This window comes from Vanessa atalanta, chromosome 4 (assembly GCF_905147765.1).
Source record: "Vanessa atalanta chromosome 4, ilVanAtal1.2, whole genome shotgun sequence".
Lineage (NCBI taxonomy): Eukaryota > Metazoa > Arthropoda > Insecta > Lepidoptera > Nymphalidae > Vanessa > Vanessa atalanta.
In genome coordinates, this window is record NC_061874.1 from 2,173,602 (window position 1) to 2,186,981 (window position 13,380).

The 13,380-nt window shown below is 32.0% G+C and overlaps 3 protein-coding genes across 6 annotated transcripts; 2 read left to right on the top strand and 1 right to left on the bottom strand.

Moving 5' to 3' along the window:
- Positions 1 to 405: 405 nt before the first annotated feature.
- On the bottom strand, positions 406 to 1,140 carry LOC125077625 (copper transport protein ATOX1). The gene is made up of 2 exons (XM_047689606.1): positions 991 to 1,140; positions 406 to 907 (listed from the first exon to the last, which is right to left on the bottom strand). The coding sequence occupies exons 1-2, from the start codon at positions 997 to 999 to the stop codon at positions 698 to 700; spliced, it is 219 nt and encodes a 72-aa protein (XP_047545562.1). The 5' UTR covers positions 1,000 to 1,140; the 3' UTR covers positions 406 to 697.
- Positions 1,141 to 1,377: 237 nt separating this feature from the next.
- On the top strand, positions 1,378 to 6,664 carry LOC125077623 (tudor domain-containing protein 3-like). Its single transcript, XM_047689604.1, has 7 exons — positions 1,378 to 1,511; positions 1,588 to 1,672; positions 1,781 to 2,171; positions 2,543 to 2,724; positions 2,807 to 4,132; positions 4,225 to 4,339; positions 4,423 to 6,664. The coding sequence occupies exons 1-7, from the start codon at positions 1,477 to 1,479 to the stop codon at positions 4,461 to 4,463; spliced, it is 2,175 nt and encodes a 724-aa protein (XP_047545560.1). The 5' UTR covers positions 1,378 to 1,476; the 3' UTR covers positions 4,464 to 6,664.
- Positions 6,665 to 7,551: 887 nt separating this feature from the next.
- On the top strand, positions 7,552 to 13,341 carry LOC125077654 (tetraspanin-9-like). 4 transcript variants are annotated; one of them, XM_047689644.1, is made up of 6 exons: positions 7,552 to 7,735; positions 10,729 to 10,813; positions 11,431 to 11,622; positions 11,815 to 12,069; positions 12,273 to 12,404; positions 13,115 to 13,341. In XM_047689644.1, the coding sequence occupies exons 2-6, from the start codon at positions 10,736 to 10,738 to the stop codon at positions 13,160 to 13,162; spliced, it is 705 nt and encodes a 234-aa protein (XP_047545600.1). In that variant the 5' UTR covers positions 7,552 to 7,735; positions 10,729 to 10,735; the 3' UTR covers positions 13,163 to 13,341. The 4 variants fall into 4 exon arrangements, with proteins under 4 accessions (XP_047545600.1, XP_047545598.1, XP_047545599.1 ...); XM_047689642.1 differs by lacking the exon at positions 7,552 to 7,735 and adding an exon at positions 9,633 to 9,980; XM_047689643.1 differs by lacking the exon at positions 7,552 to 7,735 and adding an exon at positions 10,041 to 10,244.
- Positions 13,342 to 13,380: the final 39 nt, after the last annotated feature.

Here is a 13,380-nt window from a genome sequence, read left to right on the forward strand (position 1 = left end):
TGATAAAAATGATGAAGACATATTTGGTATGATCAAGCTTGGAAATGATGATGTTTGTTACACTAGTGGCACTATAGAATGGGTTGGACGTAAAAGAAGTTTTCCTCTCAATAGTGGCTTTAAAACTATCAGTCAAAATGAAACACACTTACATGAGCCACTTATTAAAAAAATTAAGACTTTAAATAAAACTTATGTAAGTGGGATAAGTAAAATAAAGGAATGTGACTGTGCTGATATACTACCAACTGTAAATGCCATTGTTGATCATTTGAATGCTCTTCATGAAGCAGTGGACATTGTTGACTTAAGACTTAATTCACTCGAAGATGTCATAACCAACAATAATTAATACTTATTGTATATGTTTCTGATAATATATTATGAAAAATGAAATTATAAATATATAAAAAATAAAGTATTTATTCATAAAAATACTGGCTCATACACTTTAGACATTCAATCATTAATACCCATAAATGATGTAAAGCTGCATCAAAGTTATAATACAAAAAAGAAAATGTATACCTTTTTAAAACATAACAATAAAATATACTTATAAACAACTATCCACTTTAAACAATAAATTACATGGTAGGGTATAAACATATAACATATTTCTTTGATTAATAGTTGGTTTCATCGTTCAACATATACTTTATACACTCTCAACTTGCCATTATTAGGGTTATTATTTTTATTGTGTTCCAACATATGTGGTTTTTTTCCCTGTTTTCTTTATTACTTCAAGCAGTTGATCTGCAGTTAGAGTTGAAGTTACTATAACTTTTTGATCTGGTAATGAAATTGAGATGTTATCCACTCCTTGGCCTTTTAATCGGTTTAGTACTCTCTCGACAGCACCAGAACAGCCTTCACAAGTCATTTCAACGTTGAATATATGGGTCTGTGAAATAAGTTATAGGTTTTATAATAAAATAAGAAATGACGTAAACAAACATATTTTAATATGTACAGTAAAAACCTTACCGAAGACATCGTAGAGGGCACCTTAACTCTTAGACAAAATATTAAAGACTAATCTAAAGCGGTATAAGTATAAACTTATCAATAATAAGATAAAAATATAATATATTTATCTAAGGTTTAAGACTTTTAACGTAAGTTACAGTCCAAGAGTTCATTGAACTTAGTCAACACTCTATAGTCAACAGATAATATAATTGAGTATATTGTACCGTAAATATATCACTGTTATGGAGATAGTATTTTTTTTTCTTAATATACGTCACCAAATAAATATTAAACACATTATTATATTTTGAGTTTAAAATTTATGTGTAAGTTGGTTGGTTATTAGAACATATATTATTTTATTATCTACAATATCTCTAGTGATAGATTTACTCTGTAGAAAAAAGTTTGACAAATGGACAAGTGAGATTCGGTGTGTCTGCGAGGTTTTATTTATCAGTTTCGTTAAATTTGTGATATATTTTAAATACAAATGAAAACATGACACTCAGAGATAATCTCAAAGATTTGGGATGGTAAGTGAAATATAATTATTGAAGATGGTTATAATATATCACTGTTAACGCGTGTAACATTTGATTATACTTTTAGGCACTTAAGTCAAGATGGTATTGATATTATTAGCGAAAATGGTCAAATACAAGATGTAAATATCCTAAGCAGAAGAGCTTTAGATGTAAGTACTGTAATAGTTCGGTTTTATTCCTTAATTTTCCAATTAGAAATAATGAATGGATTGTGTTCCATATTTTAGAATATTAGTAATTTGTTGATTATATTTTAGTTTGACTTAAGAGATATTGGTGACACAGCGTTTCCTGAAGAGTTTACTAAAGATCCTACTAAATTGGAGAAGCCAATAGTTGTTCAAATTCAAAAGATCAGAAATGTAGCTGCTCCTAAAGCTAATGAGGAATCAACTTCTGCTCCTCGGATGCTAAAGTTGACGTTACACGATGGAAAGTCAACGTGTGTAGGTTTAGAAACAAGTCCAATCCCAAGTCTTAGTATTAATACACCACCTGGCACAAAGTTGCTGCTAAAGAATGAAGATCTAGAAGTGTGTCATGGAGTTATATGGCTGACACCGGCTGTAATATCAGTTTTGGGGGGAAAAGTTTCTCTCATGATTGAAAAATGGGAACTAAATCGTAGCCTAGCTAAACATACAAGGGGTGAGCCATCATTTAATAGTAAATAGTAAATAGTTTCTAAATCTCTATTTATATAGATAAATGATGTAAAATTTATAACAATTTTTAAAGTTTAAAATCTCAATATACATCTCTATAATATATTAATCTTAGTATTCATTCTTATTATATAAATGTTGTTGTTTTGCAGAATTAATTTCATATATCTTTGAGAGCATTAAATTCTACTATTAGAGACAAGTTTTGCAAATGACACATATTTGTACAAATACTTTATTAAATATTAAAAAAAAAAAGATTTATGTACTTTATTCATATCATTTATGATGAGACATAAATTATACATAAACTATTTTGTATTGTAAAAACTAACCTTAATATTATTACAACAGGTGGTATAGGAGTTGATGGTGGTCCTCCACCTTGGATAGCATTTGGACAAAGATTGGAAGCCCTGCCTGTAGATAAACAATTTAAGAGTTTGCAAGAAGCAGCAAAACAAGATAATGCCGAATTTGAAGCTCAGAGGAAAGGAGCTATTGCGGAGGCACAAAGAATGTCTGGTGTCAAAAAAGTATGAAATTGTAACTTTTCAGTGGATATTCATCAAACTGACTAATTATTCAAATTCTCTTAAATTTTATTTTTTATTTCAGGTATTCGGCGGAGGAACTAAGCCACTGTTAGATGCAAATGTGCAAAAAATTGTTGATGCTGGATTTTCTGAAGAACAGGCTGAAAATGCTCTCAAATATACCAAGAACAATGTTGAGAGGGCACTTAGGATATTGCAAAAAAGAGATAATTCTGAAAATAGAAGTAAAGAAAAACCAAAAGAACCAGATCAACCAAAACGGAAAGGAAGAAACAAGGAAATAAATGATGAAGATGGTATTCCAGTTAAACCATCAGGGAAAGTGTCATTGTTTGACTTCTTAGAAGATAAATTGCCTAATGTACCAGATAAAGACAAGAATAGTCGCAGGGAATATAACACTCCTTCAGAAGACAGAGGTGATAGAGGCTATGGAAATAGAGATCGAAACAGTGCCAAAAACAACTCACGATCACATGGGTCTAGATATGATGGCCCCAGACATCGATCAGATAGAGGTCACTATTCAAATGACAATTACCACAATTCACACAGAGAAGATAGAAAATACCAAACACAGAATGAAAAACCACCAAGATTTCAAAGGAAGTTAGAAGAAAAAAATAAACAACAACAGCCAGCAAATCTATATATAAATAATATGAATTTACATTATAACAATGCATATCAGTCTCATACCCAGTATCCCGAAATTAATATGAGAAATGAAGGAAACTTTAATGACAATAACATGAATCAGCCACCTGGTTTTCGTAATAATATAAACCCCATGGATAACTTAGTTGATGCTACAGCTAATTTAAATTTACTTACAAGTCAAACACGGTCTAGTGAGGAACTATCACCTGGTAGGAATTATCAAAATTATCCTGAGCAAGCTTATGCTCCAAAACAATCATATATGCCAAATCAGAATATGCCAGATGTACCACCATTTAGAAGAAACAATGATGTTCAGAAGTATCAGGATCAGCAGTACCAACGTAGGCAACAACAAACTGTACAGCAGCAGCAGCAGCAGCAGCAACAACAACAACAACAACAACAACAACAACAGCAACAGCAACAGCAACAACAGCAGCAGCAGCAGCATAATGGATATATGGAACCTCAGCAGAATCCCATGTATTCAAATATGAACTATATGAGTGGCACTCAAGGTGGCTTCAGTGGACGTCAATATGGTTATGGTTCGAGGCCTCAAGAATTTAATACAATGCGCACTGGAGGACCCTTCTTGCCAGGATCACTTCTCGGTTTCCAGAATGCAGCTGTGAATGAACAGGCTAGAGCCATGCTTGGTGTTGCTGATATAAATTGGAAAGTTGGAGATCGTTGCCTTGCCCTGTACTGGGAAGATAATAATGTAAGAATCATATTTCTGTTTAATTCTTCAAATTGCATAAAATGTTTTACATTATTTTACTTATTTAATAATATCCTACATTTCTTTTTCAGTTTTATGAAGCAGAAATTACTGGTATTTCAGCTAATACAGTTGTAGTCAAATTTTGTGCATATGGTAATCATGAAGAAGTTTTAAAGTCTAACTGCTTGCCATATCCTAATCAAGGTCAGTCTAGTTATAAATTTACATTCCAATTTTATTAATATAATATATCAACACTAATAACGATTTCGTGTCGTCGTTTCCAGCTGCGTCGGGCAGTGCGGCGTACCCGGCCCGGCGGCCGTAGGGGCGCGGGGCGGCGGCTCCGCACGATGCGCACGAAGTGCACGACGTGCAGCTCGCGCACTACGCGCTCTTCGCGCACCAAGCGCACCAAGCGCCCGCCGCCGCCGCCACCCCCAGCTGACGACACCGAGCTCCGCACCAATACTATGCGCCTCGCGATCGTCACTGCGCGTTATTTACCATTCTATAGGTTTTTTAAATATCAGTGTCTCTCATCTCTGTCTAATGTACATATTATTGAATACTTTCACTATGAAAACTGCCAGTATAACTGATACGTGCGACTTTTAATGTATGTTGTATTTTTTGATGAACAATATGTATCTTAGTGAGTTTGGTTGTTATGAAATTTGATGAATTACGATTTTCATTAAAGTATGACTGTCATTTAAACGGTCAGCTGGTTTATGCAGCTTGGGTTAGCCCCGAAATGCATTTTGTAAGCAAACAGTATACATTGAACTGCTTTTAGTAAGTGGCAAAGTAACTTAATTAATCAGCATATATTGGACAGTCTTAAAATGTATTAAATTTTAGTAAGCAACCTGTTGGTAAGTAAAATATTTAATTTTGTTCATCAAATAAAAATCGAGTAACAAACTTAGAGATTGCAGCTTATAAATATTATTTTATGCGAACCGATTGTATTATTCTGCTGACCAAATTATAATTATGTATTGGGTCTATTTATTTTGCAAGCATGCATTATCAAGCTTACTCTATTATCTACTTATTTACTCATAATCTCTGATTAAGTTTCTGACCGAATGATTATACGGCCGACAAAAAAAGTTTTGAACTCTTCTAACTTCTTGCTAACTGAATATTAAAAAATAATAGTGTTTATTTACTTGCATATTAAATTACTGGTAAATGATTAAAATATTGTTTATTGGTTAAGAAAAAAAATTAAGTAGTCTATTTAATAATTTTGTTAGGTGAAGAAGTGGATCTTATCGTAGTTAAACTGGCGTTTGCGTCAAGGGCAGAGATGTTAGACGACTAATGACATGTGATTATAAAATAACATTAAACTGTGCAGCTACGATATTCTTATTTTTACTAACAAAGATGTGTATTTAACATAAATATTTGTACTCGTGTATGTAAAATAATATAGCTGTTTAGTAATCAGGGGATAACTTCATGTGTTATATGTTATAGAAAAACGACTATGGATAGTGTAGCTCAATTGTATCTCATAATTATTCTCATAATAAATGTAAGCTCAAACTTTGATGTAATACAAACGAATTGTGTTGTTGGATGTTGTCACTTGTCTGTTAAGAAACTCCTTGATTTTTTTTTTTATACAAATGATGTTCTTCCATTGCATTTCATTTCATGTTGCATCATTGTTCTATTTTCTTACTAACAATAATACCTCACCTACCTTACATGAGTCCTAGTGTTATTAGTAAATAGCTCAGTACCAATATGTATTGGTTCAACTGATAAATTTTATTAATATTATTAATCAAATAAATTCCCTTAAACTAAATTTATGTGAGGTTTTTAAACGATGAATTTCGTTATATTGGTAATAGAACTTATTTTTATTCTAAGTTAAAAATGCAAATTTTTCCAAATTGTTTTTCTACATGCTGCACAGTGAAATGTTTAATATACAAAGATTTGTCATAAATGTTATAATTTAAGGGAAAACTAAACTAAAAGATGTATCTCTCATGCATTAATTTATTCGGTTTATAAACATGTTATAACCAAGCATCGTAGTGTAGCTTGTATAAGTGTATTAATTGTATTTCTAGCGCAAAGTGTGTAATATATTTATTATTTATCGTTTAAATATCGAAATGCATACATAGTTTGAGGTGTTTTTAATTTACCTACTGTAAAGATTGTATACCATACGTAAGATCACAACAGTTATTTACTTTATATAGATATTTATATATTGATTTCGTATATATAATATCTTTGTTGGCAAATACTGCTTGAGCTTGAGTTTAAATACAATTTAAACTAAATATATAATATTAAGTTTATGTTTTTTTACAAGTAGTTTTTGCCAAAAAAATTGTAATCGTAAATGTTTTTTTTTTATTTTTAAACCAAAGCTCAACTATCCGTAATTTGTCACTGTACCTCGGGTTTATGTAGATCATCAGCTTTCGATACATTTGTACTAATTTTCTGTTGAATTAACCGTTTATTAACTGAAAGCTAATAAAAGAAACTTTATTTACTTGTTTTTTATATGTCCTACTATACTTTTACACCAACCCGCATGAGACGGGGAGAAATTTTTGCTAACAATTTTATTTCTCATTTAAGTATTCTCAAACGTTTATTTATTCCATTCTGTCTGTTATTAAATTCATATAATATGGCGTAAGCAGCTTCCTTTTCAGGGTTCCGTACCCAAAGGGTAAAAAGGGGATCATATTACGGAGGCTTCGCTGTCTGTCCGTCTGTCTGTCACCAGGCTGTATCTCAAGAACCGCGGTAGCTAGGCTAGACTCGATATCAATAAATGGTAACTGGTAGACACTTAAAATATTCACAAAAGACTTAATTGTATTCACAAAATACATATTTAATTTTATTTAACAATTAAATATTTTCCAGAAAATTTACTTATATTTAGTGTGTTTTAACGCGAGTTATGCACTTTTTTAGGGTTTCGTACCTATTATGAAATTTGTGTACCTACTGCTGTTGATCTAGTTAATGGCACGGAATCCTTGTGCGCGATTCCGACTCGCATTTGGCCGTTTTTTTTTTGTTTTTTCGTAAATCAGGACAATTAAGTGCCAATATTTTGGGATTCTTTTTAATTGCAATGATGCAATCAACAAAATTATTAATATAAAAACATAAACAATATTGTAATATACCAGGTACCTAAATGTATGAATTAAGCACATTTCGTCGCTTAATTGAATGTATCAGACCGACAGATGTGTAATAATATTTAAATTATATCCTGAACTTGAAGTCATTCGGACAATTAGTATGGATTAGCTAATTCAATCCAAACGTTCGAACAAGTGGATGTACCGGTTACCACTGGAAGGTTTTAAAGCACGATGTTTGGTGGGGCGTTGCTTGTCTAACTAGTAACACGAACCAGTTGTTTTCCTTACATCGACAGCGGTCGACTCGTTTACTAAGTTATTCGTGAATGAATTTACGCTGATGGATTTTACGTGTTTGTTGTAGTAGAATGTTTTTGTGAGTGATGGTTAAGTGAAACTGAACGACGTTTCTAACTTGGATTTTACTGACACAAAATTATTAGTTTACAAGGTGAATATTTATCAATACTTAAAATTTTAAAAACGAACAAAACATACGGTTATCTTCATTCTTGTTTTAAGAAAGTTTTGTTTACAAATATAATCGCATTCTACACGCTTCACTTTTAGTTTCGCTAAAGCGTAATATATTTAAAATTGAAATAGGTAAGTTCTAGTCATCAGTTATGGTAGTAGTAAATTACTAAATAAATGTTTTTGTCGAAATAGATAACTTTCACTTGGTCATCAAGAGAATGGATCAGATGAACCTTGCGATATCCCATATCACCTTGAGGCCAGCGTCCGCGCATTGCGCTTAGTGGCATGCCTTCGCGCAACTATTATAACAGTCCTACTGCCTACATACATGTAATACTACGTATGAGTCGTGACATACATACGAGCGTCATAAAAATGGTTCGAAATGAAACGTCGCTACTTTTATAATTACCGTGCCGCTTGTGTTATGTCATTTTTATTTGCAAATATTAGATTTTATCGGCGTTTTGCTGATGTAGAGAAGATCACGTTACAAATGCGGAATTAAGTGTATTTGTTTTTTTATATAGCAAATAATATTAAGTATTTCTTGTTGACACGTTTACCTAAACTTATATATAGGCCTACAAACTGTGTTAAATTAATTCTTTAGTTTGTTTATTATATTTAAGTCTGTTAAGATAGCAATTGAAGTTACTTATGTTTATAAAAAAATAAGTATCTAGTTAATAACTTATTTTATTTACAATTAGACAATATATTAATAACCTCCTCCTTTTTGAATTCGGTTAAAAATAAAGTGTACGAGGAATTTGCATCGTGCATTTGGAATCTATGTTAACTTTGAGAACACAATTCATAATCTTGCCTTTTTGCCTCTTCACTGAGAGAGTGTATCTATACTTATTATTAACAGTCTTACTTTAACATTGGTCACGTACAATGAATGGTTCTTCAATTTTCGAAATTCGAAGATTATATTATTCGTGTAATTTAAAATAGTAAAGTTTATAAAAGTCTTGAAAGTTACCGTCAGAAATAAAATTTGGATGACATTATAGTTTTAAATAAATTACACATTACTTATTGAAATAAAACTAGTTTTTTAACGGATTTAATCGCGTATATTAATTATTTTATTTTAACATCCCGACGTTTCGAGCACTTTGTCTGCCCGTGACCACGAACACTGCAAAGTGCTGCAGTTTTATTTCATTGTGTAATAATCGCGAAAATCTAAGACAACATTACACATTACTTAATTGATGATAGTGCAGTGCAAACACGACAAGGTTGCAAGGCTAGTAGGGTTTGCTCGATGTATAAGTGAGGTCAAAACAACTAAGGCATGCTTCTAATCTGTGCTCTAGATACCTTGATAGTTCATTTGTGGCAAACTTACAATATACTATGAGTAGTATATTTACATATGAATTATAATTTTAATCGGAAATAATTTTGTCTGGTTATAAGGTAGTGTTTGAGTAAATAATTTTAAGACATTTCCAGACGTGGAAACCTTAAACGAGTCAACGGGATATAAAATAATTTTTGAGTTCTGTCATTAAATATGAAGATTTGATTTATCTATTCATCTTTTTTTTAACAAGAAGATGGAAAGTTACAACATAAATAATTATTTATTTTATAGTCGTATAAGCGTTTAACATCACCGATAATGTTTTCTGAAAAGATTATATACATTTTGAGTCATAATAATTAATAGTAACGAGTAATATTACGATATAATTGCGAGTAACACTCATTGAGAGGTGGGGTTTTGTTCAAGCTCCTCTGGATAGTTATATTCATCATATACCTATTCTACCACCAAGCAGCAATACTTAGTATAGTTGTGAGCCAGTGTAACTGCAGGCATAAGGGACACAACATCTAGGTTGCAGAACGTTTACATTTAGCATTTTAAAGAATAGTTATTCTTACGGGGCCAATGTTTATAGACAATGGTGTCCACTTAACATCAGGTTGCCCATTTGCCCTTATGCTATATAGATAATTATTTGGCAGACGGACGAACATTAAAGGGATTCCCTTCATCATTCGGTTGGCTTTTCTATTCATGTAGGGGTCAGTGTAGTGTGTTTTTCTAAAAACGACATGAAAACGGTTTTGGCAGACTTACGACTGCGCTTACTTGATGATAACCACGGGAATGCTTTTGCAGTTGGGTTATTTGCCCGCCAACATACAGACGGTAGCATGACATGTTTACCACAAACAATTCGCTTCGTAAGGTGCGTTCTATGGTGTTTTGTCTTGTATTATTGTTTAATTATTAAATGTAGACAAAAGTAATTAATCAAAGCGAAATTGTTTGGAGGTAGATTAAAAAAAATCACGATGTATAAATTGCTTGTGTAATCCAACATCTACAATTTTAGAATAGTATTTATTTATTTATATAATTACAAAACAATGAAAGATATTTTAAATATAGGCACTAAAACGTGTTCGCGACATGTTAAAAGCAAAACTAAACGAAGCGATGCTCATTGGAGGTATGTAATGTAAAGAGATATAGATATAAGCCGTGGTATACGTGATTTATGAAGTCGAACATAAAATTTTGTTTGTAATTTTATACTTGGATTTTTGAAAATGACAGATCCTTTAAATATAAAATATAATGTGTGATAAGGTTCATAAATAAAAGAAAGGTATGTTAAATACAAATGTAATGTGACAGTGTTCTTTATTTTCACTAATATTTTATGTGTTTTCTGCTCATTTTCTTCACTACACGAACGTTTCCCAGGTTATTATACTATTTTGGAATAATATCAATGTGAGAATCTTTCTATAAATATTCTAAATTATTATTTCTTTAACTGCATGTACAAAATTAAAGGTAGATAATTTTATGTAACTGACGAAACGTTTATCAAATGTATGCAGTGATAATATATATTTCTTCATTATCTAAAAGAAACACACACATATGGACGTTTTAATTAATTAATTTAAGCTGATAACAAATTGCAGAGCGGCGATGGCAATGGGCGGCGCCATGGATGCCTGTGGGAGATGTATGAAAATATCCCTGGTGGTCATTAATATGCTAACTTTTGTAAGTACATATAATTATAATTTATTTTACTTGTTTTATATTACATAAATTAATGTTTGGTATTACTTTATTTTTAACGGTCTATAGCAGAATAACTACAATAGTTTAAAACAAAATTTTAATTATAAACATTGTATATTTTCATCACATGCAATGTGCAATCATCAACATTTAATGTAATAGTGCGTACATTTTAAGTAGTTTGATTAATTTGCCTCGTTGGACTAGTAGCGAGATTATGAGGCTGCAGAAAATGGTTGAGGTATAAGGTTTAAAAAACCGCATTGTTAAAGTTAAAGTTTTTATGTAAATAAATTCTTAGTAACAATACTGATTGAGGAATTGACTTGGCAGTATTAAGCCAGGTTAAGCTGATCCCTCTTTTATCGTTACTCTCGTTATTCATCTATGTCAGTGAAAGACTAAAGAGTGTACTGTTTGTTGAAAAAACACACTAATTGAGTTCTATAATATCTCCTGAGCAGTTGAATAATGCTTGAGATAGCCGTTAAGTGGCTATAGTAGGAGGAAGACTTAATTTTTTTACCAATTTGATCAAAAAAATATATTTCAAGACCGCGTTTAGCATATGAGTAAATGTTCTTCAATAATTTTAGGTGGGTGGTGCGATAGCTCTGGCTGTCGGTTTATGGGTATGGGTGTCAAGGTCGTTTCCAAGCACACTCATGAGCAACAATATGTTCATCGCGTCAGTGGCCGTGGTGGTGGTGATGGGCGCTGCAATGATGATATTATCCCTTCTCGGCTGCTGTGGAGCAGCTAAAGAAGTCAAATGCATGTTACTAACGGTACGTTACTCATCAAGAGCTTACGAGATTTGAATGGGTTGGATTAGAGTAGTAAACTCTTATTAATTCCTCGTTTATTTCCTCTGTGAGATTATTAATTATAGTTTTTGATACATTTTTTATTAATAAAATATTTTTTGAAGTCGTTAGTTTCTTTTTATATTCTATCGAAATAATATTATTTATTTCTAGTATTACATATTGGTATTCATCATGTTCGTGGTGATGCTGGTAGGCGGCATCCTGTTGTTCGTGTTCAGGGAGAAGGTGCTCACGACCCTGGAGAGAGAGATGCATGCCTCTATCCCCTATTATGGAGTGAGGCATGAGTATACACGGGCGTGGGACGAAACGCAAACAAACCTCCAGTGCTGCGGTGTAAAGAGTTACAAAGACTGGAACGATAATGTTCCTGAGAGTTGCTGTCGAGAAATCTACCCGGGGAAAGTGAGTCCGCTATATTAGAAACATAAAGTTTATTATGTCTCGCTAGACTATGTAGATGACAAGTAATTGATTAGCTACTTGGTCAAGACTAAATTAAACCCTGTTAATTTCATGACTACTTGTAAAGTAATGCTATTTTCACTAAGATCTTTGTAAATATTTAATTGAGTAGAAGTAACAAGTTACATTTATTTAATTTACAGCGACAGGACTGCAAGTATTCACAAAATCCAACAACGATGTACATGGATGGTTGTATTAGCAAAACAGTAGAATTATTGCGAGAAGATGCAGTTTTCGTTGGAGCTGTAGCTATAATTGTAGCTTTGATAATGGTAATTTTTTCCCATTATTTTACAGTACTAAAATTTCTTGACACTGTCACAGACACCGCGCTCTTAGAAGAGCTGTCTAAATTTCGGGCTGCTTCAAACGGTCTTCCTCAGCGCACGCGTAATTGGCGTTTTTTACGAATGCATTATAGACGTAGTCATTAAATAGTATATATATAAAATAACATTTATAATAATAAAAGAAATGAAATCACAAACCCAAAAGACTGCGGAGAAAAAAAATATTAAAAATAATAATACCTCTACGTATAATCATGTATTTTAAGATCGATTTATCCGGTAGGCCATCCAGACGAGCTATTTATTTTATTCTAGATTAGAGTAGGAAGCTTTATAATAAAAATAAATATGCATAAAATAAGATTTTCTACACAATTAGTATATTATTTTGTACGAGCTTGACAAAATCGAGCGCTGTTGGCGATATGTAGTGGAATTTTGTTTCATATGATTTTAAAGTAATTACATTACGTCCGGCATACTTTGCAACGCTTCTTTAAATTGTCCTCTCCGTCCTTTGACGTTATTATCAACGATGTGCCACAAACCTTTACGCAAGTGCCATCAACGACGACGAACAACAACGAACAACTACAGCTCAAAATTGAATCGGATCAACGACGTGTAAACGAATAAAATAGGCACCTTTAATTTTTATATACATATAATATTGTTATTTTATTTTTTTACAGGTGCTGGCCCTCATATTTTCTTGTGGATTATTCGTGAAAATAGAGTGACGATATAGAAGAAAATATATTTTGGTGACTATTTCGTTTGTTAATCAGAATGACTGTTGAGTATAATTACATTGTTATGCGACCGATCGATTGTCTGGTGTCATATTGTGCATTACATTTTCTAATTTATTTTCTAAATGTAGGTACATACTTATAATAAAATTTTATATTGATTTTCATATATTTTTTAATTGCTCACACATTTGACTCTACATACT

Excerpts from the sequence above, each read along its gene's own strand:
- LOC125077623 (XM_047689604.1), top strand. The coding sequence starts at position 1,477 with ATGACACTCAGAGATAATCTCAAAGATTTGGGATG. Across the intron at positions 1,512-1,587 it reads AATCTCAAAGATTTGGGATG|GCACTTAAGTCAAGATGGTA; the intron begins GTAAGTGAAATA and ends TTATACTTTTAG. Across the intron at positions 4,340-4,422 it reads CTTGCCATATCCTAATCAAG|CTGCGTCGGGCAGTGCGGCG; the intron begins GTCAGTCTAGTT and ends CGTCGTTTCCAG.
- LOC125077654 (XM_047689642.1), top strand. The coding sequence starts at position 9,844 with ATGAAAACGGTTTTGGCAGACTTACGACTGCGCTTACTTGATGATAAC. Across the intron at positions 10,814-11,430 it reads TCATTAATATGCTAACTTTT|GTGGGTGGTGCGATAGCTCT; the intron begins GTAAGTACATAT and ends CAATAATTTTAG. Across the intron at positions 11,623-11,814 it reads TCAAATGCATGTTACTAACG|TATTACATATTGGTATTCAT; the intron begins GTACGTTACTCA and ends ATTTATTTCTAG.